At 32.5% G+C, this 22,929-nt stretch overlaps 2 protein-coding genes across 2 annotated transcripts; both read left to right on the top strand.

Annotated features, from left to right (window-relative positions):
- The first annotated feature begins 5,169 nt into the window (after window positions 1-5,169).
- LOC114192381 (phenylalanine ammonia-lyase class 2) lies at window positions 5,170-9,884 on the top strand. The gene is made up of 2 exons (XM_028082088.1): window positions 5,170-5,688; window positions 7,897-9,884. Exons 1-2 carry the CDS (start codon window positions 5,297-5,299, stop codon window positions 9,644-9,646), a joined length of 2,142 nt encoding a protein of 713 aa, XP_027937889.1. The 5' UTR covers window positions 5,170-5,296; the 3' UTR covers window positions 9,647-9,884.
- Window positions 9,885-17,382: 7,498 nt separating this feature from the next.
- Window positions 17,383-22,056, top strand: LOC114192048 (isocitrate dehydrogenase [NAD] catalytic subunit 5, mitochondrial). The gene is made up of 7 exons (XM_028081601.1): window positions 17,383-17,636; window positions 18,920-19,240; window positions 19,323-19,484; window positions 19,576-19,650; window positions 19,742-19,851; window positions 19,929-20,001; window positions 21,539-22,056. Exons 1-7 carry the CDS (start codon window positions 17,490-17,492, stop codon window positions 21,728-21,730), a joined length of 1,080 nt encoding a protein of 359 aa, XP_027937402.1. The 5' UTR covers window positions 17,383-17,489; the 3' UTR covers window positions 21,731-22,056.
- The last annotated feature ends 873 nt before the right edge of the window (window positions 22,057-22,929 follow it).

Below are 22,929 nucleotides of genomic sequence, written 5' to 3'. Positions count from 1 at the left end.
TCATTATATTCACAATAAAGTATTGCTATTTGTGTACAATGCACACATGTATACAATATTATTCTTTACAATTATAAAAATATGAATTCAGTATTCAAATTACACATTTAATGAACTATATTTAATTCTTGAAATTTTAATTTTAAGAACATTGTCTGGTTTTTACATGTTATTTAACTTAATATACAATTTAATATTGTATAAACGATAATTTAATGTATAAGTACATATTAATTAAAAATATATGTTATTTATGAATTTCTCATGGTAGAGATCTTGTATCAATTATATGTAAAATCGAATTACAGTATGTAAATTATAAATTGATTTTAAGAGTTAAGTTTAAATTCATTTTTTAATATGATGCTAACTATGTTCATGAAGTTTATTATGTCAGTGTAAAATTACTCACAAATATCTGATCACGAATTTTAGAATGTATTTAAAAAGAAAATTAAATTAAATAATATATATATATATATAACAATAAATAAAAAGTTAGTATTCATATTTCAATATTTCAGATTATTATTTTTAAAATTAATTATTTTATAAATAATTTATTCTAAACTGTTATTTTAAAAAAAAAATTATCTTTAATTATTATTTTAAAAATGAAAATTTGTGTACATATTTTATTTTTAAAATTTTATATTTAATAATTATTTTAAATGTTAGTTATATATTTTTTATTTTTTTTAAATTTTTTTTAATTAATAAAATGTAAACACACATTTACGATAACATAATATAATATAATATTATATTATATTATATTATATATATATATATATATATATATATATATATATAATATGAATGTATGGATGATCACATTAGTTTAGAAATAAAATAAAGTTACACTAAACAAAGAAATATATAAATATGTGATTTTCGTTCTAATAACGAAGTATTTTGAATATGTGAAATGATAACATTTTGTAAAGAAGGTAATAGTGATAGAAAAGTTGTAATTATTTCATAATGTCATTTCAAGTTTTAAGTCTGCATTTGAATACGTGAAAAGAAAAAAATGTAAATTTAAATGGTCAAATACAAATAAATTTTATTGGAATAAAAGTTGAGGAGGTATAAAATTATTTTTAAATTAAATGATAATAAAATTTTCAAAGATATTGTACATTTTATTAAATAATAAATTATTTTAATTTAATGAAAAATATGTAACTAAAATGACATTAGAAATAGTTACAGAAAATTTCATTTTTTTTAATAGAATGAATGATACAGATAAAGTATAAATCCCATTTATTTGTTTGTTTATTTAACAATTAATAGTTAAAGCCGTCACATAATATAAAAGTTGAGTTATTTTGTGCGTTCTTCTTCGTTTTCATCGCTCCGTCGTTCTTCATGACTCAGTCAACGAGTAGTATTCAAACGGGGTGGCTATTCATGTTTACTTCTAAGTCCACCACACTTTTATTTTTTATTTTAACTACAATAATGTCACATGAAAATCATAAAACTTTGATGAATTTAATATTCTATTTATTTCCTCTTAAATAAATGTACGTGTTTACGTATTATATAACTTGTAACAATAATATTGTAACGTGGACATATAATATGTGCGTAGTCAATTATAAAAATACTATTACATTGTTTTTTAAAATAGTTTAGCCATAATTAACATATCATAATATTTTTAAATTTGTATTATAGAAATTATACTTTTTTAATTGAAATAAAATAAAAAGAAAATTTAAATCGGATTTTATATTTCATCTTTATTTTACTAGGATAAACAATATGACATGCAAAAAAATATCTAATGAAACATAATGTAACCATTATATTCTTTTTTTCTCTACTCCATTTTCTTTTACCTATTTAATTTAATAAACATAAATCTTTATGGTTGGACCTGTTCTATTTTACATGTTTGATCGGTGAACTACAAACTAATATATATTTTATAATCAACACATTTATGTTCTTTTTTTTCTAATATATATGCTTTCCTTCTATTTATATAGAACATGAATGTAAGATAAAAACCTAAAAAATAATCATAGTTGCTCAAGAAAAGGGGTCATATTCAATGTGAAGTACAAGTATGAAAATCAGCATCAACAAATATAAATAAGATTTAGCATATGTTGTTGGTATAAGGTTATCATACCATTATTAATCATTAACCAACCAACTAGCTCATTCTTATTTAGTGCTTAACAACTAGATGCTAACACATATAATTCTACTAATTTAACATCATTGCACCATGAGAATATTAATTAGGGTTTCTTCACATTCATCACAATTTCTTAAATACCATTATGATTTACTAAAACCTAGGATTGAAAAGAATATCAACAACATTTACTTAAATGGTTGTAATTACTTTTAAACAATATTTATTTGGAGAATGCTAACTAAACTAATGCCGAACAATTTGATTCCATATTTTTACATTCAATTAAGATAATTAATTTTATTAATTAAAATAATATAAATTCGTATAACAAACTTTATAAAGAAAAAAATAACTTTTGGAATTTTTAAGGAATATCTTTCCACTTAATAAAGTCTCACATTATTTAATTTTTTAGATGTTTTAAATGTTTAACATTATTTTCTGTTTTTTTTTATGTTAATTTAAAATTTTTTATGTTTAATTATATTTTAATTTTTAACAATATTAAAAAATATTTATTTTATTATTTTTTAACTTTTTATTTGTGTATATTAAATAAAATATTAAATATAGTTATGTAATATTTATGGACATTTTTGTTCTCTAAATAAAGTAAAACTCCATTAATGATTATTAAATCAAAATTCATTTAATATAACAATTAACTATAAACTTTTGTAAAATTTAATGCATATTAATTATTCTTAACAAGTACTCTTAGAACACTTGCATGACCCTTTACTTAATTATGCTTTTGTTAACAAAATAATATACATACATATATATATATTTGTATACATAATAATCTATTTACTACTTAACAATAGCTAGTTAATCAAGGTAAGAATGAACCTTGAATTTAAAATGCAAAATTATTCAAATTCATATTTTATCTAATTATTTGAGAATTAATTTTATAATTATATCTGTTGAGATATCCAATAAAAGATATTACTAATTATAATTTTGCTTATACTTTCTCATCTTCACTAAAAATAAATAAAAAAAATTGTTTAGGGCAACTTATAATAGCCATTTGTAGTCGTATAAGTGGAATTATTTATTTTACAAATTCTGTTTTCAAAATATAGATATTATTAAACAATATTGAATAAAAATATAAAACACGATAATGAATGTCCAATCCAAATGAGCAAGGGACAAATTTATATCGTTATTATCTCACCAAAAAATCTGACTAATTCATTTATTTAAATTTAGTCCAACTCGATTAAAATTCATAGCATATAATGAAATTTGTATTATTTGGCTTTGATTCATTAAAAAAAAATATTTCGTTAATAATTAATTATAGTGACCAAAAGGTGTTATTCATTATAATGATAAATTTAGATACCAAATTATTAAATAAAAAATTATTAGTACTAAAATAGTCACTATTATAAATAAAAAATTATAATTGGTCTCTAATTTAATCTCAATTTCAAATGAATAAAGTTGTTTCATTTTAACCAAAATTGCGACTAAATTAAACAAAAATAATAGTCAATGAAGTGAACAAAAATATTGACTAAATTAAACAAAAGGACATGACCATAAAGTGACATGTACTAACATAACATTGAAACGTGATACGATATTGACTTTACACGTAGATAATAATTTAAAATTTAATTTAAAATATATATATATATATATATATATATATATATATATATATATATATATATATATATATATATGACTAACACGTGACATACACTGCTTATTGACGTCAATTATTTAAACACGGTTAGAAAAAATAATTAAATTGACAAAAATTAGAAAAAAAAATAGACCTAATTTTACACAAAACAAAAATAAAAAATAAATTTAACAAACAGAAATAAGACCCAAAAGAATTTAAACTTAAAATTTAAAACGTTTATCGTAAAATGTAAAACGTTTATTGTATGTGATGGTCACTGACCACGATAGACAAAGGAAAGGGTTGGAACGCGTGGAACCCAGTGTCGAAACTCATAATTATTGAACATTGATCAAGTGTTCCAAAAGCACCAGTAAATTTGCAAATACTGTAGTTACTGATCCAATAATTAACTGCATGTGGAAGAACAAAATTCTTTTATTATTTTACGTGTTTTTCTGTTTCTTTGTTTTGGCACGTGAGACCATGTTCATGATCCAAACCATTCCCTTCTGATCCCAGGAATGAGGGCCGCACAAAAATGTTCTACTTGACTTCACAACATCTTTTAAGGATACTATCTAATTTTAAAAATCCAACCAAATATTCATTTCTTTTTTTGTTTTTATTCATGTTTACCATTTTTTTTAAGGCAACATAGTAGTAACAAGAACAAGACCTAGCTCTGTAAATTAATTACTTCAATATAGACAGTCCCAGTTATTTAGTTGAACATTGATCTACAACTAACCGAAACGAAACACTAGTTAATCTTTATCCTATTTTTCGAAATAGTATCACCTGCCATAAATACTTGCTGCATCTTAATTTCTTTACCTCCCTCTGTACTCTGCCATGGCCACGTCCTTTTCATGCTCCATTCTTATTTCGAATTATTATTATTATAACAACATCACAATTGTTTTTCTTTTCTTCATTCCTATCTTTTTCCAATCCAACTCATGCTTAATTAACACCTCTGTATGTATAATAAAAGCTTTGTTTAAGTGGTTAGAAAAAAACAAATTTTTAAAATTTGTAATAAAAAATTGGAAAAAAGAAAAAAAGAGTTAGGATATAATTTATGTTTGTGTTGTATTCCACGTCCTGTGTTGGTAGGGAAGTGGCTAAGTGGGTTCTAGTCCACAAGGGTGACATCGCACCCAGAGAAGGGGAAAGAAATTGCCACGTCGCGGAAGGAGAGCCGCTGATTTGGTCTGGTAATCCAACGCTTGTCATTATTTCTCCACCAACCCCCTTCACTACCCCTTGTGCATCGTTACCACCCTTTATACCCACCTACCAGACACCAACGCTCCAGATTCGCTACGGCCTTAACACTCTCCGTTATATATAACCCCACTCACGAACCAAACTAATCATTCACCACATTACTACGCTCAGGAACTCCTTCTCCTCTCTCCGTCTCCTCATTCCTTTATTTAAACCCGCTTCCCCCACTCACCTACCCAAACGCGCCACTAACTCAAATGGACGCAACAATCCCCAATGGTAAGGACGCTTTTTGCGTCACTGCCGCCAATGCCGCGGGGGACCCGCTCAACTGGGCCGCCGCGGCCCACGCGCTCTCGGGAACCCATCTCGACGAGGTCAAGCGCATGGTCGCCGACTACCGCAAGCCCGCCGTGCGCCTCGGCGGCGAGACGCTCACCGTCGCTCAGGTCGCGGCCATTGCGGCGCACGATCAGGGTCTCAAGGTCGAGCTGGCGGAGGCCGCCAGGGCCGGCGTCAAGGCCAGCAGTGACTGGGTCATGGACAGCATGGACAAGGGCACCGACAGTTACGGTGTCACCACCGGCTTCGGTGCCACCTCCCACCGCCGTACCAAACAAGGTGGCGCCTTGCAGAAGGAGCTTATCAGGTCATTATTATCACTTTTTCAATAAAATCTCTCTCTCTCTCTCTCTTCTCTCTGAGTATGCATTATTACGTTACACATGCTCATCTGCAACTTCTGTTGTTGCACCTCGTGAATCACCGCATCTTTCAACATGTCATGCATAAACACAGCAACTCCTGTATTACAAATTAGATGTTTCTCCTTCTTTTTTTCTTCTTGCGGTTTTACTATATTGATCTTAAAACGTATTTCACAAGTAACATCTCTTTCTTTTTTGTTTCTGTCGAACTTGTAACTGTGGTGCAGCATCGTGAAGAAAAGTTGCATGATGAATTATCATAAAATGAAAAAAAAAAAAAACAAATTGTTTTTCATAAATTCATTGCTGAACAAGATTTTTTTTTTAACACTTTTGCTGGCGTGTTTGGAAAATAAGAAATGTATGGAAAAATTTGAATCCACACAATTAGTTGACTTTTAATGAATTAGGCTAGTAGTATTTTTATTTTTATTTTTTTAGTTTTCTCTGTTTGTTTTCTATTTTCCTTTCCTCTTTCATTATGAGAAATAATTATTGATGGACGATCTACTTCATGTTTACGTTTTAAATTACTCTTCCATTACTCTTCCTTTATCCCATCATATATTATTTTATGTTTCTTTATCCCTTTATATATTATTAAATCTTGTTTATCTTCTGTTTTTGTTGTCCGTACTAGTTTTATATTACCCATGCACCTACCCATGTGTCTTTTATTTTTTTTTATTTTATTACTGCTTTCATTTCTCTTAAGTAAATTATTGTTGCTCGGTTACCTAAAACATTCACCACCACCTAATTAACGAATTTAGACGAACATAATTTTTGTTATTCATTTCTCATGGTTGAGAAAAGATGTCGATAAGTTGGCTCACCTACCACACAAATATTTCGTAATATTTTCTTTTTACTAGAGCGAGTTGGTGTCTTATACTAAAAAAAATTAGTTTAATATGCTATACTTTTACTTTTAGTTATAGTTGTATATTTTTTTTCTTCTAATACGATAACATTTTTTAAAAGCGTTTTATGAGATTTGGTATTATGTTGGCTCAGTATTTTACTTTTAGTTTAGAGAGGTTTCAGGTAAAAATACTTTAACTGGTGTTTAAACAATGGCAAATTGACCATTACTGGAACAATTTTGTTTTTATATAAAAATAGAAACTCTTTGGACTAACGATTGATGTAAAAATTATTATAATAATTAATATATGCTCATTTATTATCATAATAATAACATCGAGCTATTTTGCGGTGAACAAATAATAAATAATAAACGTGGTTTTAACCCTTTTAAGTGGAGAACAATAAAAAGAATACGAGCTGGCCTCGAAAGAGATTTGTGTGAATCCAAATTGACCATTTTTTTTTTACAATTTGAGTACGAGGAAAGTATGAGTATGAGTGAAATGATATATTGAAATATATAAAAAAAAATCATTTAAAAGATCACTTAGAATTAGAAGTTATCATAGATGATAAAAGACCACTTAAAAAATATCATTTTAGATTATAAAAATATTTTGAAAATTTAATTATTAAAAAATTATTTTTCTTCCAATAATTATTCGTTAAAAAATCATTTTCATGAGAAAAACTTGACACGAGCTGAATATTTTCCTTCCGATAAAATGACACGACACGAGGGCCTAGAAAGAGATAAAAAGACATGACACGAGCTGGCCCGAAGGAGATTTGTACGAGTCCAAATAGTACCTGGATCTGAACTCGAGGTCCTGTTGAGTTGAAACGGCCGAGTGGCGAGTTCACTCATTAAAGGAAAACATCACGCCAGTTGTTTATTTGCACGTGACGCGAGGTTGGTGAGACTGCCTAGCCTTCCTACCTTTCCAAGTCCAAACACCCCATCTTTGACTCCTTACCTCAATTTTCTATTTTTTTTTTTTGTGCAAATTTATTACACCAAATTAAAAGTTCAACTTTTTATTTTATTTTTTATGACATCAGCTACCTAGTCATGTCAATTATTTATTTTTCTTTTTTTTTTCCTATACTTATCATGGTGTCTATTCCGAAAGAAGTGTTCATGAATTTATTTTCTTGGTTTTGTACGTTGATGCCTTCACCTAATTCCCCACCCAACTGCATCATATTATTTATTACTTAGCTAATTATAAAAGGTTCATAATTCTTAATCCTTTTTAAAAAATTTATTGTTCTTTCAGGTTTTTGAATGCTGGGATATTTGGAAACGGTACAGAGTCAAATTGCACCCTACCCCACACTGCAACCAGAGCAGCCATGCTTGTGAGAGTGAACACTCTTCTCCAAGGTTACTCCGGAATCAGATTTGAAATTTTGGAGGCCATCACCAAGCTGTTGAACAACAACGTTACTCCATGTTTGCCACTCAGGGGAACAATAACAGCATCTGGTGATCTCGTACCTTTGTCGTACATTGCCGGTTTGTTAACTGGCAGACCAAACTCCAAGGCTGTGGGTCCCTCTGGGGAGATTCTGAATGCTAAGGAAGCCTTTGAATTGGCCAACATCGGTTCCGAGTTCTTTGAGTTGCAACCTAAGGAAGGGCTTGCCCTTGTGAATGGTACAGCTGTTGGCTCTGGCTTGGCCTCCATTGTTCTCTTCGAAGCAAACATTCTCGCTGTCTTGTCCGAAGTTATCTCAGCAGTGTTTGCTGAAGTGATGCAAGGAAAGCCCGAGTTCACTGATCATTTGACTCACAAGCTGAAGCACCACCCTGGCCAGATTGAAGCTGCAGCTATCATGGAACACATTTTGGATGGAAGCTCTTACATCAAAGCTGCGAAGAAGATGCACGAGGTTGATCCTTTGCAGAAACCCAAACAAGATCGCTATGCCCTTAGAACTTCACCCCAATGGCTTGGTCCTCAGATTGAAGTGATCAGGTTCTCTACCAAGTCCATTGAGAGGGAGATAAACTCGGTCAACGACAACCCTTTGATTGATGTGTCAAGGAACAAGGCCTTGCATGGTGGTAACTTCCAAGGAACTCCCATTGGAGTCTCCATGGATAACACCCGTTTGGCTCTTGCTTCCATTGGCAAACTCATGTTCGCTCAATTCTCTGAGCTTGTCAATGACTATTACAACAATGGATTGCCTTCGAATCTCACTGCCAGCAGAAACCCCAGCTTGGATTACGGTTTCAAGGGAGCTGAAATTGCCATGGCTTCTTACTGCTCCGAACTCCAGTATTTGGCTAACCCTGTGACCAGCCATGTCCAAAGCGCGGAGCAACACAACCAAGATGTGAACTCTTTGGGGTTGATTTCGTCTAGGAAAACCAACGAGGCTGTTGAGATCCTGAAGCTGATGTCTTCAACTTTCCTCGTTGCGCTTTGCCAGGCCATTGACTTGAGGCATTTGGAGGAGAATTTGAAGAACACTGTGAAGAATGTGGTGAGCCAAGTTGCCAAGAGGACTCTCACCACAGGTGTCAATGGAGAACTTCACCCTTCCAGATTTTGTGAGAAAGACTTGTTGAAAGTTGTTGATAGAGAGTACACGTATGCCTACATTGACGACCCCTGCAGTGGCACGTACCCTTTGATGCAGAAACTGAGGCAAGTGCTTGTGGAGTATGCATTGGCCAATGGAGAGAATGAGAAGAACTTGAACACATCGATCTTCCAAAAGATTGCATCTTTTGAGGAGGAGTTGAAGACCCTCTTGCCTAAGGAAGTGGAAGGTGCAAGACTTGCGTATGAGAATGACCAGTGTGCAATTCCCAACAAGATCAAGGAATGTAGGTCTTACCCGTTGTACAAGTTTGTGAGAGAGGAGTTAGGGACATCGTTGCTGACTGGTGAAAAGGTTATCTCACCCGGTGAAGAGTGTGACAAGGTGTTCACTGCCATGTGCCAAGGGAAAATCATTGATCCTCTTTTGGAATGCCTTGGAGAGTGGAATGGTGCTCCTCTTCCAATTTCTTAGTTAATCATTTTCTGTATCTTGATGAAGAGTGGTTTCTTTCTATATACGTATTTGTGTTGATAAGAATTTGGTTTGTCTGTAAGCCTGTGGCAAATCAATCCACATACAACTTTCAGGCTTCCTTGATGCCAAGGAACTTGTAATTCATATTGTAATAGAATTCCATTTGTTTGCCATAGCTTTGAGTGCAAATATTAATACGTGGCCTTTCATGTGAAGGATGTTTTCTCTTGGATAATTCTTATTGTGATTCAATTTTCGAAAGAGATTTTACATTTATGAAATTATCGTTTTCCTCAACAGATGGAAAATTTCACATACCTTCTTTTCATTACAAAGATAATAAATAATTTGTCGCCAGTGGGTGTTGTAGTTATCAAGTCTACTCTCCTTTTCGTCATACAACACATGGTGTATATAGAGTGGGTATTTATAAACTAAGCGTCGAGAAATGTGACTCTATGTAATCTTTCATCATGTTTAGGTAATTAATTATTAAATATATTTATAGATATATTTATAGAAGTAGTTGGTAGAATATTAAATGTGCTAAAAGTTGTTAAAAGAATCGGCTCAATTTGTAACTATTATTTTAAGATTAGAGTGGTTAGAGTTCTCCATATATACAAGTTTGTGTATTCTTTCCACATAAACAATTTCAATACAAATTTATTTTCTTTTATATTAATTCTTTCAAGTTGGCAACATAGCTTTCAAGATTGATAGTCGTGTTTTTGTATATTTTTTCTAGTGTATTAGTTACGGTTTCTTTTAAGAGTTACATAAAGTACATCCATTTCTTTCAAATATAGAGATTGTCTAAAGTGTACCTAACTTGTGGTTTTGTCATCATTGTTGCACCTCGTTTTTTGTCCACCAGAATTGTCGCTAGACCTTTGTTAGAACTATTGGCGAAGCCATCATTGAAGTCGTTGTCGCTATACTATCATTGGACTTTTGTTGGAACTGTTGTCGGAGCTCCTTCCATTGCCATTGTTAGAATTGTTGCTATTGTTACCACTACCACTACCGAAACTTTTGGTATTATTGTTCTCTTTTAATTAAGAGGAGGTTAAGGAATCCCTATTATTTACTTAAGCATGACAACTCCACTAAGCAATGTTAATCTTCTAACTTCAGAGGTACATGCATTTCGTGTTGAAATTGAATGTCTGAAATCTCTCATGGAGTCTATTAATAAGCCACCTTCTGATACTTTCTCTCTAGCCATGATTGGTAAGAACTCCAGTTCTTCTTTTAATGTTTCTAAAACTTTATGTAAGGACTCTTGGGTTCTAGACTTGAGTGCGATAAGCCATATTACCCTTCATTAATCTCTTTCAACATTGTATGTTTCTCTTTTCGACAACCACATTATTGTTTCCAATGAGACTCGTATCCTAAAAACTAGTGGTTGTAATGTTTCTCTTTTACCCTTCCTCAACCTTAAAGATGTTCTTTATGTTCCAAAACGTTTTAATAATCCTATTTAATGGAGGACGAAGTTCGAAATTGGGGAGAAACGCTTGCTAGGGTTCGTGAAAGGATGCACAAACATAAATGGGTTGGACTAAGGGCACCACAAACACTTACAAACACAAAATAAAGGGGAAAACGAGATACGTAACCACAAACACTTATGAATACATAATTAAACGAGGGAAAACGAAGAACAACAAAATGCGAAGGGGGTGAAACATGGGGTGACGTCGAAACGCGGATCGATTGGAAGGCGGAGCAAACAGAGGAGGTCACACCACTTAGAGATAACGCCAAGATAAGTGAAGGAAAGGTCGCCACTTGAGCGGAAAACTCAAAATAAGACCATTGTCACCACTTGGGTGAAGCACCCAAGATAAGATTGTGAGATTTGACACATTCAAAGGTGTAGAGAAACTCTCAATTCATCAAATCTGTCTTTACAATGAAGGAAACTCTCTCTATTTATAGTCTAAGAGTAAGTTGTCCTAAAAATAGGTCAAACTAAGCATGGCTTAACTCCTAAATACAACCGTTAATTAAAGAAAACACAAAATAACATATGTGAAGTTTTCAAGACGTGTCGCTCTCGTTGGGCACCACCCTTCTGTTGGTCATGCCTTCATCATCCTTCCCTTTTGGAGAGAATTCAACCACAAATTCTAGTGGCCACATTTGATAAACCAGGTTTGGATGAATGCAAGCACCAAGTCAACCAAAAGAGAAAGGACAAAACTTTTTATATCGCATCGTCTGAAATTTCCAATCACAAATTGTGATCCCATTCAGTGCACCAAATGTAGCTACTACTACAATGTGCTAAACCCATTGAATCATAAAACCATATTATGCTGCCAACTCGGAACAAATTTGGGACTGTGTACCACTTCAACCAAAACACTGCCAACTTAAAGTCAATGCACCGTTTGGTTGCTAAAAGATGTTGTGTTGCATATTGCAATTTTAGCAAGGCAGCAACGTTTCAGTTGTTGTGTAATTGGACCCTTAACTCTTGAAACTTAACGCTATATCAAGAGGAGGTTGCCACCGAATGGATCAAATCACCACGCTGCACCAAAAAAGAGCCACCAACTCAATTCAAAATACTGCACTGCTACATCAAAGTTCCAACTGCCACCGAATGGACTTAAATGTTGTTGCCAATTCAGCCCTTTTAACTATGCCACCACCGTTTAAAAAAAGTATGTTGTTGCCAAACGCTTGCTTTAGTTACCCAATAGCTGCTACATCGACTTGGTTCTGTCATGCTTCCAATTCCCATGAATGTGACAAGAAAGGTTTGTTATGAAGGCACCATGATTCAAGCTGCAACCACTCGAACTCCAAGCTATTAGAACCCAAAATTGGTTGTTGTTGAGTGATGAAGTCAACAGAAGAAAATTGTTGCACTAAAAGGCTTCCAAAATCAACCAGAAGGGTTGCCACCGCTTGAGACAAAAGAGAAATAAACATTCCTATTATGCATGTTGCCAAACTAATTCAACCAAACATAATGAACATCTCTAATTACATAAGTTGCACCGCTTGAAAATGTTTCTTAGTGAGTTAAGGAATTGACTTGCACAAAACATTCAATGACACCATAATTTGTTTACTTCTCATCATCGAACCACAACCACTGAAGAAATTTGTTGCACTAGATGTACCGTTCTCAAATTGTGCCAATATAGTACTACCGAAAGAAATTTAATCTGATATTTGCTGTTACAACGTGCCAAAACTGTTGTCTAAGAATCACCACCCTGACGTAACCAAAATTGGTTATTATCCCAACCACTTGATGAATCAATAATAACTCCTAGCTCCACTTGGCAATTGAATGTTTCATTAGGATTGAGTGGATGAACGTGGCAACAATTCGGTGCCAATTGTCCACCACGTTGCACACCAATACCTTTGCTTTCACTGTTTAAAGCATATTCTACACTTAATTCACAACGCACTTGCTTTTTTTAATGGTTGGCACCAAATGGGATCTGAACAGGTTGTTACCAAACAATGATTCACGTAGTAGTTGCATCCAAAATCTCCAATTAAGACACTAGAGGAATCACCATCAACTTCTTCTAGATTGTACCAAAAGAGTGATTCCAAAAGCTAGTGTTTTCACTATCATTCACTAGCCCAAATATAGGTTGTTGTTACTTGAAAATTATAACCAATCTAAACGAGACCAAAATTTGGACACAAAAACTACAATTTACACCGCTTAGGCAAGGGAGGCAACTGTCCAAGCAACCACTAATTCACGTTCCAGTTGCACTAGAAAAGTGTGTCAGATTTTGCTTGCACTACACCTCTCCAAGGTTCGTATGTTGCACCGAAGGAAGCTGCTACACAAACGGGTCCATCTGATGTGACAAGGTACCACTCCAACATGTTTCCAAAAACACACTACACCACAATTTCACTTCCAAATCTGCCATGTGATAATTGGCTCAAACGTGGAGTAATTTCACTTGCAGCCCCAACTCAAGATAGGGTCATTATGTCTCCAACTGAAGCCAACCCACATTCAATTTTTTTTTTTTGCACCAGTACATTAAGACTACATCAAAAAACTAAGAAAAAAAGGGATATCTAACGTTGCAACACAGAAAACCAGGTTAGGAAAAACACAATTTATTTCACACTCCCTATAGGTGTTTCTCTCTGCCAGATTAAGAGTATGGAGGGATCACTCAAATCCTTTCTCTAAAAAACCAGAATACATATCACTTTTAACCAATTCTTAGAGCTAACTTCTCGAATGAAGGATGACCAACTCCACTCCAATCTTTTGAGCACACAAAACTAGAGAAAGATGTGGGAAAACAAGTAAATAAAAAAAGTTGGTGTGCAACAAAAATTTAACATAGATTATATACAATTGTCAAGACTAGATTTCATTCACATTATTCTCATACATTCACAAACATCTCAATTCCAATTTCATGCCAAAATCAACTCACAAAAATACTCAAATCCTATTCCTAGCAACTTTGAGTCTATGATAACTCATCAAGTTTCAATTCCTTGAATCCTCAACAAGTCAAATCATGCATTAAGTTCAAGAGTCTTAAGATTACTAATGAATCATGTTCTATCCCTAGATACAAGCTCCATTAGGCATTCAATTTCAATTATAGGTTCAAAAGACATTTTCCAACACCTCAAGATCCATAAATCATGCATGGGTGGCCAAACCAAAGCAAGCATTAAGCATGGAAATTAAATGCTAACATAGAAATGGAAAAGCATATGAATTAACATCATAAAATACACAAGAATTCAGTTCATTGCATCTAATCTCAACAAATAGGTTTAGCTGTCCATGGTGGAGAACCTAAGTTTTACAAATTAGAGAGATAGGGAAGAGATGGAAACAAAAAAGAAGATGCAACACCTCTCCCAAGACTCTTAGCAGCTGCTCCATGCTCCAATTGTGCCTCCCCTTCACATCAACACCTCCAATTCGTGACTCATCTTCCTCTCCAACCCCAAAAGGGTGAAAAACCACCATGAATGGAGGAGAAGACCCAAGGAGAAGTGGGAGAGCTTCCCAACACTCCTAGCAACCTCTAAGAGGCTCTCCAAGCACCCAAAAGTGTTTTTCTATTGTGCAAAATGAGGAATTTTCCAAACCCTCTTGAGAAACAAGATTAAAAATCCATTTTTTTGACATGTTAGTGAGCCACCGCTCAACCTTGTCTCAACAACACTTAGCGCCAAATTTTGCGAACTGAATGACGCTCAGCCTCAATTTCCACCACTCAGCCTTGTAGCGCTCAACCCCAGTTCGCCACCGCTCAGCCTTAGGCAGTTTGACATCATTATGTATTTGAAGCACTGGGCATGATTACAGTGGCGCTCGACGTGGGTATTTGCTTCAAAATCAATATTTTCTTGTTCAGTCATGCTCCCTTGAGTTCTTGCTTGTTTTCTTTCACCACAAATGCTTCCTATTAGCTTATTTAACATACTTAAAAAAGAGATTAGAGGCAAAACAAGCATAAAATAACTAAAACACAAAACAATACAAAACACACTAAACTTGAGGCTATAACAAGATAAAAGCTAGGCAATAGTTGATTTATTCATGACAATAAACACACAAAAAGAGATAAAAATGGACATTATCAAGCACCTATTGAGTCACTAATTAAAGTATATCCTAATTAGAGTCACTAATGAGAGCACATGTTGCAGAACCACTACCTTGGGGGCTTTAGGTGCCATGGGCTTTGAAAAAAGCCCTTGGTGTGTGGACCACGAAAATAGGGCCTAGCTCTAGAGGGGTCAGGGCTAGTCCAAGAGTTGAAAATTAAAATGACAACTTTAATAAATTGGTTCAATCTCAAACATCAAATCTATTGAAATTTCAATCTCTCTATTGAGTAACAAACCAAGTATATCATTGGAAAATACTTTAGGAAAGTTTTGAACAATTATATTTTTTTCAAATCAACTACCTCTTTTAGTTCCATATAAGATGTAATAAATATTCTTGAATTTCATTATCTAAATGCTCATTTACTCAATTTGTAAATGAATTCAAAATATTTTTAAAATTAAAAAATATTATCAATTTTTCTAGTCCAATTCAAAATAACTTGATTGAAAGATAATCCGTTCATACTTAAGATTGCATTTAATTGTGACAAAGGAAGATAAATTAAATTTACAAGAAAAAATTTTATTTTCAATGAACATAAAATAATATAGACAAAATTTACAAATTTATTGATGGAATTTGAAATAACCAAAACAATATTTAGAAAGAAGATTGACAATTTAAGGTGTTATACATATAATTAAAAATAACTTAATGAGTTACGTGTGAGTCACATTTAAAGTTTTACTTTAGTGAAATGTTTATTAATGACAATGTTATTTATTTCTAAATATCAATTATGTATATTTAAAATAAAATTTTCAATTACGGTATTTATTTCACTCCTATTTTTTAAGTTTTATTATCTGTTTATTTTTCAATTATTTGATAAACAATTTAATTGTAATTGATAATAATGTTTAAATGTACATCACTTCAAATTTTTAACTATTTTATACTTTCTAATGAATTTTTTAAATTTTATAACTATTTTTCCATTATTATATGTTTGACTAAGTTTTTAACAATCTATAACAATATAGAGAGATTTCCTATTTTGTGTTTATTTTTCGTTTCAATTTTACCCTTAATTATTATTTTAAAAATTAATTATTGTATAATTAGTTTATCTTTAACTTTTTTTAAAATTTCTTTTATTTTGACTGTTTTCTAGGAAAACTCTTTTTATTTTAAACACACAAGCGCTATCGCGTATGTTTTTTTGCTAGTAATCTATAAAGAGGATTTTCTCTTTTGTGTCCACATCTCATAATACCAATTCTATTCTTTACAATATAATTATTTATTAAATTTTTAAAATTAACGGTTATTTTTGCCTATTTTCTATAAAACTCTATCTTTTTTTTTCTTTTTTTTATTCATCAACAATTAATTTATCTATTCATTTCACTTTATTTTTAACATTTCACTTCATTTTTAATAAATATAAATTTATTTTATATATTAACTTAATAATATTACATTGTTATCATTTACTAATATACCATCATTCATGTATAAAAAATAGTATACACGATAACACATGCATGTACGCCAATTTATATTAAAGATTGTACTATTCCAATCATTATTAGTAATAACAAATTATATTCGAAATTATATTACACGACACAAATTGAAATTGATATCTTGTAAATACTTTTGTTTTGTTATTTAATTTTTTTTAATATTCACATTGTTTAGAGACCCAAAAACAAAATCATATACCAATTTTTATATTTATTTTAATTTTTATTAAATTATTGACCAGAATTCTTCTTTTTATTTACTCCTTATAAAGAAAAAGTGAAAACGATATCAGAATTGGGCTCGTCTACTTGGATAAATAAAATAGGAAGAAATTTCTTTTTTTTAAAGGAAATTACTTCAGAAAAAAAAAATATGTATGAGTTATGGAGCTTTGAAAATCCAAGATCTAGAGAGAAAGAAAAACAATTAGCTTCGAAAACTTCACAACTGGTTTTTATCTTTCAACTTTTAACTAACTTTTTAACACCATATATATTTCATTGCTGTCAAACATAACCTTGTTTGTATTGAATTTTTCAACTACACATTTGTTTTTCTCAATTTTACCCTTCAATACTTTTCCACTGCTGATACCCTCACAATCCCGTCTATTTTCTATTCGCCCTGTCTCACTAATACACTACTTTCGTTTCTTTTGGTTGCAATAACAATTTGGTTTGCGTTTTTGCTGTGCGCGTGAGAAAGTGCTCGTGGTCAAGCATGACTTTTCAGCTCCTGCGACGAACCTTCGGAGGGCGCTTCCTGTCAAACCCTAGGGCCTTCTCCTCCGCCGCTTCCTCCACGATCCGCGCCACTCTCTTCCCCGGCGACGGCATCGGCCCCGAGATCGCTGATTCCGTCAAACAGGTTCCCCTCTCACAAATTCTTCCGCCTTTGTAGATACGCGGAATCGCTTTCAATTCCGATGCCTTTGTTTTTCTATTGTCTCTGTGTTTCTGATTTGTACTCGCTCGCGCTGTTTCTGCGTGAAATTATGTGTACAATAGCTAATCACGCACCTAGAAAATGATAATCTAGAATTTCCTGAGCGAACTTTACTTCAATAATATTATGTATAAAATCTAAATAATTGTTCTAGGGAATTCGTTTTCTCTTTAAATAAATTTTAATGTTATTTTTTTGCAAACACAAAGGAAACCTGTCGTTTAAACGTTTGTGAAATGTTTTCTCATTATTGTTGTTGACGTGCAAGAGGAAAGAATTTTGAAATTAAAAATAACTTTTTCGTTTAGAAAATATATTAAAATTCAGGCCTGTGGTTCATTGCATTATTCCTGCGATTGTATAATTATATATGGTGTCATGTTTTTAGCATGCAATGCGTACACTGTCTTGAGCTACAGCGGCAGTTGCCTTCTTTTATGTGTGGTTTCTCAACGTTTAGATTGTGGACAGGGGCAACTAACTAGATAAAGTTACGAGATGTTGCTGTGGCTAATGTTTATGGTGTCAGTATCGCTAGGGCTTGTGTAATGTGTGCGAGGGATGATAGAGATAATATGACTAACTTCTTCATGAATCTAAATGATCCTTTACTGATACGCTCAAGTTTCATCTTTCTGCCGAGTTTTGTTTTATATAATTTTCAGTAATTTAAGCTGGACTTGAAATAGCTCTTGGTTTCTATATATACTATGAAGCTAGACAATGACAGAGACACAGGTATAGATTGCAGGGCATGAACACACAGACGCACACATAGTTTAAGCTTTAAAAAACAAGATTTTTAGTTCTTAAGAGTGTGGCTTTTAAGATTTACAATTTCTTGGTGAAGGTTGTGTGTGTGTGCCAAGACTTGCTATTTTGCAAGCCGTTCTTGGAAGACATCGGGCATCATATGTGTGAAGAAATACTTTCTATACCTTGCTTGATTTCCTAGTATTAAGGTTATATTGGTTGTTTTACTTTTCTCACTTTTCCATGGCTCTGCAATCTGTTCTCCACTCTTATAATTCCCTCCTGGTTGCTATTGAAAGTGATATCTGATTAACATTCTCTATACTTTATTCTTTTTCATCTCGCTTGCAATATTTGCTTCTTGCTGTGTAGATTTGTATAGTTATAGAAATGACTTGCTTGGTTGAATTCATCTAATACACATTCAATTATTATTGCTATTGTAATACTAGATATTTGAAGCAGCTGACGTCCCAATAGAATGGGAAGAGCACTATGTGGGAACTGAAATTGACCCTAGAACGCAAAGCTTTCTCACATGGGAAAGTTTGGAATCTGTTAGGAGAAATCGGGTTGGCTTGAAAGGGCCAATGGCCACCCCTATTGGAAAAGGGCATCGCTCATTAAACCTTACACTCAGAAAAGAGCTCAATTTGTATGCCAATGTTCGGCCTTGTTACAGTCTTCCTGGCTACAAAACTCGATATGATAATGTCAATCTGATTACAATCCGTGAAAATACTGAAGGCGAGTACAGTGGACTTGAACATCAGGTAAATTTCACTACCATTGGTATTAAGTGCTATCATCTGAATTCTGATCATTATAAATTTGTTTAGTATTTTTTGGTTTCAGGTTGTGAGAGGTGTAGTGGAAAGTCTCAAAATCATTACACGCCAAGCAAGTTTAAGGGTAGCTGAGTATGCTTTTCACTATGCCAAGTCTCATGGAAGAGAGAGGGTTTCTGCAATACACAAAGCCAATATTATGCAAAAGACTGATGGTCTTTTCCTCAAGGTCCACCATATACATGCCTATATGAAATGTTTAGTCTCAAATTTTGTTCACGAATTCTATTGATAACACCTTTTCTTTTAAATTATTTCAGTGTTGCCGTGAGGTTGCAGAGAAATATCCTGAGATAACTTATGAGGAAGTTGTCATTGACAATTGCTGCATGATGGTAATATAATGAGTTAGAGTAATGTAAAACTGCATTTAGAAATACTATGTGTTAGAAAATTATTGACACTTTCTTTTCTGACCATCTACAGCTTGTGAAGAATCCTGCACTTTTTGACGTACTAGTGATGCCTAATCTTTATGGTGATATTATCAGTGACCTGTGTGCTGGCTTGGTTGGGGGATTGGGCTTAACACCAAGGTATTTTTATTGATTTATCCAAAGAAATGTGAAACTCACAATTATATCATCTGACAACGTTTAATGTCTTTTTGCAGCTGCAACATTGGTGAGGGAGGTATTGCACTTGCAGAGGCAGTACATGGTTCAGCACCTGATATTGCTGGAAAGGTGAGCTGTGAATGTATTCATTCTACCTTGTAGTATCTGTACTACCTTTTGTGCCCTGTTGTCATGGAATGTGATGAGTTTGTTTCATACTTGTGATGAATAGTTTTGTTGCGAGGCATTAGACAAACTAATAGGGAAAGCTTTTGGTACCATCCTAATTCAGGTTGAAAATTGACTTAACCCGACAGGCCACCCAAATAAACATTTACGTGATTGCAAAATGTTAGCCTGAGCCTACCACAGGCTTCAGTTTTGGGATCGGTTTGAGTGAAAGTCTGTATAGACATTTTCGTTATTTGAAAGCCAACTACCAGACGGAGAAATTACACTTTTATATTTTTCAAAATGATATAGTCTTTAAATTATTATATTTTGTATGAAGTTGAAATGATGTATTAATTTGCAACAAAATGTGCATGTCATATCTAATATATAATAATGAAATGAGTCATCTTGGTTGTCCACTTGGGCTTTTTAAAATTTCCAAGTCTTTAGCAAAATGCTTGCATACTTTTTTAGAAGCTTAGTCTTGTTTGATAAATAATTTAAGTGAAAGTTAGCCAAAAATAGGTGGGGGGCACTGGGCTATAATGTGGGCTCCTTAGAAGCTTTCTGGCTTCTTCTCATCTCTTAATCTAGTCACAGTCGTTAATGGATTAATATATGTAATCTTTTTACACAATTATTGTCTCTACTCTCAATTAGTAGTTTTTCTTTTGCATTTATGGTCAAACATCTATGAACAGCTTTAGTTATTTATAATATGGGGATGCTGGAACCTAACTCGTAAGATTACTGCTTTTAGCAAAAGTGTTGAGAATATAAAAGTGTTCCTAAAATATGAAACTGATTAGAAATTAAAGATGAAACAGAACCTTAGAGGTATTAGTTATCACTTTTTAGACTTATGGTATTGGACATTCTTGCCCGACTGTTATTCAATTTTGGTGGTGTGTTTTGCTTCATGATATTTAAGGATTTTCTCATTAGTAGGTCATATGTAACATTATTTTCTCTAGTGTCGATACTTACTACTGTATCAAAATTAGTCCTTTAAAAAGAAGCAAGCTACCAATTTGAGTTTCCCCTTATGAAAATTCTGTTCACAATATTAATGTTCTCTCTTCCTTTTGAAAATGATCTCTTATATTAAACCTATATTTGTTTAGGATTTGGCACAACCATCAGGTTTCCCCCCTTCTTAGAATCTATTTTGGTAAACTTCTTAAGCATTTCTAGAAAAATACAATTAGATAAAAAATGAAATAAGTTTCTTAATAAGGTAAAATAGTTAATGTACAAGTTAAAAAAAATGATTTTGGAGAAAAGCTAAAGAAGAGAAACTTATTTATTTTTTTCGTATTTTATTTTCCTAGTAATGCTTATAAAGCAGTTTGTCTAATCAAATCCTTAGTGGTTGCTAGTTCTTTCGAAACAACATCCTATCTCTCGAGGAGTAAGGTTGCATGTATCTAACTAGGTCAACACTTTTTATGAGATATACATTGTTGCTTACTATTTTCCTCCGTATATGTAGAATTTGGCAAACCCGACTGCTTTACTGCTGAGTGGTGTTTCAATGTTGCGCCATTTGAACCTCAATGACAAAGCGGAACAGATTCAAAACGCCATCCTCAAAACAATTGCAGAAGGGAAGTACCGAACTGCTGATCTTGGTGGCAGTTCAAAGACAACTGAATTTACAAAAGCAATCATTGATCATCTTTAAATTTTGATTCGGAGTCAGCAAGAAATTCTTGCTTATGATTTTGGTTTTCAGTCAACTTTCTTTTTATTTACCCTTATTTATCCGAAAAAATGGGATTACCTGATCTTAAAGGAAGACTCAACTAAGTGTGTGACATTTTACAAACAGACAAGGAATGGGCAAGCATTGAAATATTGGCTTCCCACTGCAGTCTAATGGCATTGAGAGGAACCCCTTCACAATGCACATTGATTGATGACCCTTGTTAATCCTTTTTAGTATTCTTTGTCAATAATATAGCACTAAATAAAATCACCAGATGATGTTTCATTTGTTCATCCCTACAATCTTTCTTTGTGCTGGATATTGTTTGCTTTAATTTATTTTTCTTAATTTTTATTCAAAATCGTGACTTTGTTTTTGCCCCCATCCTCTTAGAAGACACATAATTATTGGGAAATTCCAATTAGATGTTGTCATGGTTCATGAATATGCCTGAACTAACAATTTCTGTTTCTGCAACATAATTTTCCCGAATAGGATTATTACACTTGATTAATGAATATGGTTGATAATATTTGAATGTGACGACCGAGTTGTTATCTAATATTTATAAATAACTCGTGAACTTTATCAACTCAAGCTTCAATTATGGTTATAAAAGTGTCCAAATTATGTGTTTGTAACTTATTTATTTTTATTTATAAGCGTCAAACTTCAACAGATTTATTATGCTTTTAGTTTTTACATTCTTTTATTTTGAATTTTATATATTTTTTTGTTTTTATTTTTATTTTTACTTATTGATTGACATCTTATAAATGCAATAATTTTTGTTAAGGTTAAAGTATTTTTATCTTTAAAAAGGATTAAGTTAATTATTTTCTTAAAGTTGAGATAGCACGTACTAAAATTGTGTTAGAGACACCAGCAAACCTTATTTGTTGAATACAAATAGTTAGATGTTGTCGTGGTTGGGATTTTTACTCAGTCTACAAATACTATTTGGATTTAAAATGCTTTGGTTCATGAACATACTTAACTGTTTTATTTTTTTGTTGTTGTTGAAGACAAATAGTTAATGGTCTTATCCAATGCTAGACATCAAACATAGATTTCAACCCAGGATGAAAATAAAATAAAACATTGACCATGTATTTAGATAAAGGATTTCATAATTTTTAAGATATTTAAATATATTGAATTTGAATTGATGTTGT

This window comes from Vigna unguiculata, chromosome 7 (assembly GCF_004118075.2).
Source record: "Vigna unguiculata cultivar IT97K-499-35 chromosome 7, ASM411807v1, whole genome shotgun sequence".
In the NCBI taxonomy this organism is placed as follows: domain Eukaryota; kingdom Viridiplantae; phylum Streptophyta; class Magnoliopsida; order Fabales; family Fabaceae; genus Vigna; species Vigna unguiculata.
The sequence above is the reverse complement of the archived record's forward strand: the minus strand, read 5'-3'. Positions and strand labels throughout refer to the sequence as shown.